This window comes from Salvelinus sp. IW2-2015, linkage group LG22 (genome assembly GCF_002910315.2).
Source record: "Salvelinus sp. IW2-2015 linkage group LG22, ASM291031v2, whole genome shotgun sequence".
NCBI classification, from domain to species: Eukaryota; Metazoa; Chordata; class Actinopteri; order Salmoniformes; family Salmonidae; genus Salvelinus; species Salvelinus sp. IW2-2015.
The window spans coordinates 27,788,607-27,795,959 of NC_036862.1; the positions used below are offsets into that span (position 1 = coordinate 27,788,607).

General features: G+C 42.6%; 1 protein-coding gene across 1 annotated transcript in view; it reads right to left on the minus strand.

Moving 5' to 3' along the window:
- LOC111949907 (CXADR-like membrane protein) overlaps positions 1–5,667 on the minus strand; it is a 91,058-nt gene extending 85,391 nt beyond the window's left edge. Inside the window, exon 1 of the mRNA XM_023967244.3 lies at positions 5,163–5,667. Within this exon, the coding sequence (XP_023823012.1) occupies positions 5,163–5,268 (106 nt within the window). The 5' untranslated portion in view covers positions 5,269–5,667. The remainder of the gene's footprint in view (positions 1–5,162) is intronic.
- Positions 5,668–7,353: the final 1,686 nt, after the last annotated feature.

Consider the following 7,353-nt stretch of genomic DNA (forward strand, 5'->3'; position numbering starts at 1 on the left):
AGAGATGCAGACTCGGTCTCGACCTTTAAGTCTTTATTGAAGACTCATCTCTTCAGTAGGTCCTATGATTGAGTGTAGTCTGGCCCGGAATGTGAAGGTGAACGGAAAGGGACTGGAGCAACGAACCACCCTTGCTGTCTCTGCCTGGCCGGTTCCCCTCTCCCACTCATTGGATTCTCTGCCTCAAACCTATTACAGGGGCTGAGTCACTGGCTTACTGGTGCTATTCCATGCTGTGCCTAGAAGGGGTGCGTAATTTGAGTGGGTTGAGTCACTGATGTGATCTTCCTGTCTGGGTTGGCGCCCCCCCCCCCCCCCCCATTGGGCTCGTGCCGTGGGGGAGATCTTCGTGGGCTATACTCGGCCTTGTCTCAGGATAGTAAGTTGGTGGTTGAAGATATCCCTCTAGTGGTGTGGGGGCTGTGCTTTGGTAAAGTGGGTGGGGTTATATACTGCCTGTTTGGCACTGTCTGGGGGTATCGTCGGACGGGGCCACAGTGTCTCCCGACTCCTCCTGCCTCAGCCTCCAGTATTTATGCTGCAATAGTTTATGTGTCGGGGGCTAGGGTCAGTCTGTTATAACTGGAGTATTTCTCCTGTCTTATCCGTCCTGTGTCCTGTGTGAATTTAAGTATGCTCTTTCTAATTCTCTCCCTCTCTTTTTCTCTCTCTCTCTCTTTCTTTCTCTCTTTTTTTCTCTCTGAGGACCTGAGCCCTAGGACCATGCCTCAGGACTACCTGGCCTGATGACTCCTTACTGTCCCCAGTCCACCCGGTCATGCTGCTGCTCCAGTTTCAACTGTTCTGCCTGGGGCTATGGAACCCTGACCTGTTCACTGGACGTGCTACCGTGTCCCAGACCTGCTGTTTTCAACTCTCTAGAGACAGCAAGAGTGGTAGAGATACTCTGAATGATCGGCTATGAAAAGCCAACTACATTTACTCCTAAGGTGCTGACCTGTTACTGTGATTATTATTATTTGACCGTGCTGGTCATCTATGAACATTTGAACATTTTGGCCATGTTKTGTTATAATCTCCACCCGGCACAGCCAGAAGAGGACTGGCCACCCCTCATAGCCTGGTTCCTCTCTAGGTTTCTTCCTAGGTTCCGGCCTTTCTAGGGAGTTTTTCCTAGCTACAGTGTTTCTACACCTGCATTGCTTGCTGTTTGGGGTTTTAGGCTGGGTTTCTGTACAGCACTTTGTGACATCAGCTGATGTAAGAAGGGCTTCATGAATAAATGTGATAGATTGACTAACCGGTGCCCCGGTCTCGCTATTGTTATTTTACTGCTGCTCTTTAACTACTTGTTATTRTTATTTCTTCTTCTTCTTAATATTATTATTATTATTWWTTTTTTACCTGCATTGTTGGTTAGGGGCTCGTAASTAAGCATTTCACTGTAAGGTCTACACCTGTTGTATTCGGCGCATGTGACTAATAACATCTGATTTGATTGAATACAGCCCCTAGTCGATGAATACTGACTAAATATGCAATAACTAGAACTATAGCTTTAATGCTTTCTATGGTCATCTGATTTTTTTTTAAATTGCTGTGTGTTTGTATTAGTGTGAGATAGGGGGGGTTAGTAGGGGGGGTTAGTATGTGTGGGAGTGTGATTCAGGAGCAAACACATCGAGATGTCACTTCATAACCTCTGGCTCTGGAGGCTCCTGTCATCTCCACATTTGAGAGATCCTTTGTCCACCCCTGGAGACTTGCTAAATATAGAACGGGAACAGAAACCCGTTTTAAACCTAGTATCTATCTCCATACATAGTGGATCAGATGAACAATGATTAGACTTGAGGATGTATCTCAAATYGTGCAGCATAGATGCAAGACTGCTAAATATCATAGCGCATAAGCTCCATTTGAAATGAGGGCGTTTGGGGGTTGGAAATGAATAACTCCAACGGAAAGGCTACTCATTTTTTCTCATTACATTTCTGTCAAGTGAATTACAATCTGTTATTACTTCCTGGACAGTCATTTAACATTTTCCATTCAATACCATATTTTGCTGAGGGAAGGACAGGCAGGCACTCCATCATTAAGCTCCACTACTCTGGTTTGGTTACTCAGGTTCTACTTCCAGCAGTTTTAAGGGCTTTACCACATCATTTGACCTTCTACTATTCTGTTCATTTTGTGATGTAAGCCTTGATAAAGCCAGTTGAGGTTTTCTGTGGTGTTTAATTGTGGTACTTATCTATAAAGGGAACACTGGATATTACATCTCCCACAGATATTAAATTAAGAATGTCTCAGGACTTCCAAGGCCATAGACAAATTAAAAGGAAATGAGCTCTATTAATGAGTATTGATCATTCCATAATAGAATAAGCTKTTCTCTCTTAGCTCAGCCTCTGTGTTGATCTGTTTATAATTATAAGGGAAATGTCCTTCAACCTGGTTTGCCATTATGAAAGACCGCACAGAGGGATATGTAACCACTACATGTATGCCATCTAACGATCACATCAGCACTACACTAATCTGCCAAATACAAACGATAATACACTACATGAACAAAAGTATGTGGACACCTGCTTGTCGAACATCTCATTCCAAAATAATGGAGTTGGTCCCTCTTTCCTGCTATAACAGAAGGCTTTCCATTAGATTTTGGAACATTGTTGCGGGGACTTGCTTCCATTTAGCCACAAGAGCATTAGTGAGGTCGGGCACTGATTTGGGGTGTTCCAATTCCAATTCATCCCAAAGGTGTTTGATGGGGTTGAGGTTAGTGCTCTGTACAGGCCAGTTAAGTTCTTCCACYCTGATCTCGACAAACCATTTCTGTATGCACCTCGCTTTGTGCGCAGGGGCATTGTCATGCTGAAACAGGAAAATGGCRTTCCACAAACTGTTGCCACAAAGTTGGAAGCACAGAATCATCAAGAAATTCATTGTATACTGTAGCGTTAAGATTTCCCTTCCCTGGAACTAAGGGGCCTGAACCATGAAAAATAGCTTTCCACTGCTTCGGTTCCAATGGCAGCGAGCTTTACACCACTCCAGCCGATGCATGGCATTGAGCATGGTGATCTTAGGCTTGTGTGAGGCTGCTCAGCCATGGAAACCCATTTCATGAAGCTCCCGACGAACAGTTGTTGTGCTGACGTTGCTTCCAGAGGCAGTTTGGAACTCGGTAGTGAGTGTTGCAAACGAGGACAGATTATTTTTACGCGCTACGTGCTTCAGCATTCGGCAGTCCCATTCTGTGAGCTTGTGTGGCCTACCTCTTTGCAGCTGAGCCGTTGTTGCTCCTAGATGTTTTCATTTCACAATAACAGCACTTACAGTTGACCGGGGAAGCTCTAGCATGGCAGAAATGTTACGAACTGAATCGTTGGAAAGCTGGCATCTGGTGACGGTGCCATGTTGAAAGTCACTGAGCTCTTCAGTAAGGCCATTCTACTGCCAATGTCCGTCTATTGAGATTACATGGTTGTGTGCTCGATTTTATACACCTGTCAGCAACGGGTGTGGCTGAAATAGCCGAATCCATTAATATGAAGGAGTGTCCACATACTTTTGTATATATAGTGTACCAATTCCATCATACTCAACATCACCACCACACCATCATCATAATCATCATCCTCACCATCATCACCACCACCACAATCATCATCACCACCATCATCGTCATCATCACCATAACCATCATCAACACCATCGTTATCATCTTCATCACTATCATCACCACCACCACCATCATCACCACCAGCTAACAAAATGAATAGCTGATAATACAGTTCACTAAAGCTATTATTGCATGTCTAGACTGTCAACCCAATGATCCCCAGCCTATAGGCTATAGAAAATGAACACAGTGGTTATATGATTATCCTCATTATCCCAGTGACAGAGGGGCTTAAAGTGCTGAGGCGTGTCCCATCCTCAGTCCAACTATTTAAGTCGGTCAATGGACAGCAACCCACATCATTTGTCTGCCTCACTCATACACCTATCCTTGCAGGGCAGGCTACCGAGACCTCATTCAGGCATAGCTACTGTACTTTGAACATGTAAAGCTCTAGCTATGGTATTTCCTGAATTTTTAGAAACCTCACAGTGCAATTTAGACATTGTGAGGTTACTGCAAGAATTGTGGACGTTGCATTGAATTTGGACAAAAGAAGACTTTAGGGCCCAATTTAACATCCAAATACATTACCAGAGGTCATGCATTTAATGTACTATTGCAAATAAAATACACAGTATATTACAGGTCTAAGTTTGCTGGACACATTAGGCTACACACAGAAGGCTATAGCCAACAAACTGTCAATAGACATAACAATTGTTCTGGAATGCACCATCACAACGATGGACGAAATTGTTGGAATTTAACCAAAGGAGACCACCCCGAGAATATTCAACGTTTGCTTTGCACCACTCTTACGAGCTCTGACACGGCACACGCGGGCATGCGATATCCAGCTTCCTCATTCCTCTTAAGGGCACCAGCTGAGCCGCTCGCTCACCACCGGCCGTGATCTATTAGAAATATCTGTTTGCCAATCGGTGTCACAGCACATTAGTTTGTGATTCGGATTATATGTGGCGTGCCCTGTCTTTGTGCTTTCTGATAAGAAGCAGGTGTGTTTAATCTGTCATTAACAGACAATGAATAGCCTAGAATACACTCAGACTACAGTCTTTGTCCAGGACCAGTCAAGTGAATGCCTGAAGTGTAGCCTTTGTACAGTGATCATTAACACAGCTTTCAATTCACATTGTAAGGGTTTATTTTTTTAAACGAAGTTAACTTTTTTTTTCTTAACACTAAATCTTCACTTGAATTAGCCTACTTATCGCAATTAAGTCTCGTCTCATTCACTTTTATTTTACATAACAAAATGGCTATTTGTCAAAGTGATCTAGGCTATTCAAAAAGAACGTGAGATAAAAATTATGAATAGTTTGTTACATCATTTGTAGGCTAATTTCGATATAATTCTGGATAAAATTACGCACAATAGAGCGCTGTTAGCTATGGTACATTTTTGTGAACAATACAAATGTATATAACGTCTCGATTTAAATCATAATAATTCATAACAAAAACCCGATTAAATACTTTATCGTCACATTGATACTCTCCTATTAAATAACTAAATATTTGCGATTGGGAACTCACTTACCCAGAAACAAAGAGCGAAATGTTGCAGACATCACGGCACCCGACACGACTGGAAATCCCATGAAACGAGGCTGGAAACAATGCGCTCCGGCTGCCTTAAAATTCATGCGGGTGACCCAAGTGTACAGTCACAATGAAGTAGCACATCAGAAATAGGAGAGATACATTAAATATAATCTACAATGAGCAGGGAACCAGGGACATCATATTTGAACACACGAAATGTCAATGCATCCCTTCACTAAGGAATGCAGCTCTATATTATCGTAATTTTATCAGCCTCGCGTCAAATCAAAGTTCCCGTTCTTTCTGTCTCGTTCGGGAAGCGTGCGTCCCTCAGGTTCCCTCTGTCTCCGTGGCTCTGAGCGGTCTTCTCCTATACCGTTGTCCGCTGCACTAGAACGTGAGGGGCAGAATCTGGATAGGGGGCTGTTGCTGCATGCTGGACGGAGACCTCTAGAGTCTGAAGTGCTCACATCGCCTCGTATGACCACAAAGGCATCTTGGGCTGGTCTGACTGTGAGGTAGGCTACTTGATGGCCACTTCCTTAGCAGTGCAAAAAAAGGTTAACAATGTTTCCCTGTACAGATGTCTGCATGAAAATGTTTATGTAATAGGTTACTATTTTTCAGTGCTTTAAAGAAAATGTTAATGTTCTTGCATTATTTTTTACAATAGTGTATAATGTATCTTATCTGGAAAAACAATGGAATAAGTTGGGAGACAGCGTAGTGAAAAAGTAACACATGTTGGGAAAGATTGAAATAGAAAACAAATMACTGGAATTCCTTATTTTTTTCTATATATACAGTACCAGTAAAAAGTTTTGACACACCTACTCATTCAGGGGTTTTTCTTTATTTTTACTATTTTCTACATTGTAGAATAATAGTGAAGACATCAAAACTAATAAATAACACATATGAAATCATGTAGTAACCAAAAAAGTGTTAAACAAATCAAAATATATGTTTAATTTTATATTCTTCAAAGTAGCCACCCTTTGCCTTGATGACAACTTTGAACACTTTTGGCATTCTCTCAACCAGCTTCATGAGGTAGTCACCTGGAATGCATTTCAATTAACAGGTGTGCATTGTTAATTTCTTTCCTTCTTATTGCATTTGAGTCAATCAGTTGTGTTGTGACAAGATAGGGGTAGTATACAGAAGATAGCCCTATTTGGTAAAAGACCAAGTCCATATTAAGGCAAGAACAGCTCAATTAAGCAAAGAGAAATGACAGTCCGTCATTGCTTTAAGACATGAAGGTCAGTAAATCCATAACATTTCAAGAACTTTGAAAGTTTCTTCAAGAGCAGTCACAAAAACCATCAGGCGTTATGATGAAACTGGTTCTCATGAGGACCGCCACAGGAAAGGAAGACCCAGAGTTACCTTTGCTGCAGAGGATAAATTCATTACAGTTAACTGCACCTTAGATTGTAGCCCAAATAAATGCTTCACAGAGTTCAAGTAACAGACACATCTCAACATCAACTGTTCAGAGGAGACTGCATGAATCAGGCCTTCATGGTCGAATTGCTGCAAAGAAACCACTACCAAAGAACACCAATAATAAGAAGAGACTTGCTTGGGCCAAGAAACACGAGCAATGGACATTAGACCAGTGAAAATCTGTCCTTTGGTCTGATGATTTGAGATTTTTTGTTCCAACCGCTGTGTCTTTGTGAGATGCAGATAAGGTGAATGGATGATCTCTACATGTGTGAGTCCCACCGTGAAGCATGGAGGAGGAGGTGTGATGGTGTGGGGGTGCTCTGCTGGTGACACTGTCAGTGATTTATTTAGAATTCAAGGCACACTTAACCAGCATGGCTACCACAGCATTCTGCAGCGTTATGCCATCCCATCTGGTTTGTGCTTAGTGGGACTATCATTTGTTTTTCAACAGGACAAAGACCCAAAACACACCTCCAGGCTGTGTTAAGGCTATTTGACCAAGAAGGAGAGCGATGGAGTGCTGCATCAGATGACCTGGTCTCCACAATCACCCGACATCAACCAAATTGAGATGGTTTGGGATGAGTTGGACGGCAGAGTGAAGGAAAAGCAGCCAGCAAGTGCTCAGAATATGTGGGAACTCCTTCAAGACTGTTGGAAAAGTGTTCCAGGTGAAGCTGGTTTGAGAGAATGCCAAGAGTGTGCCAAGCTGTCATCAAGGCAAAGGG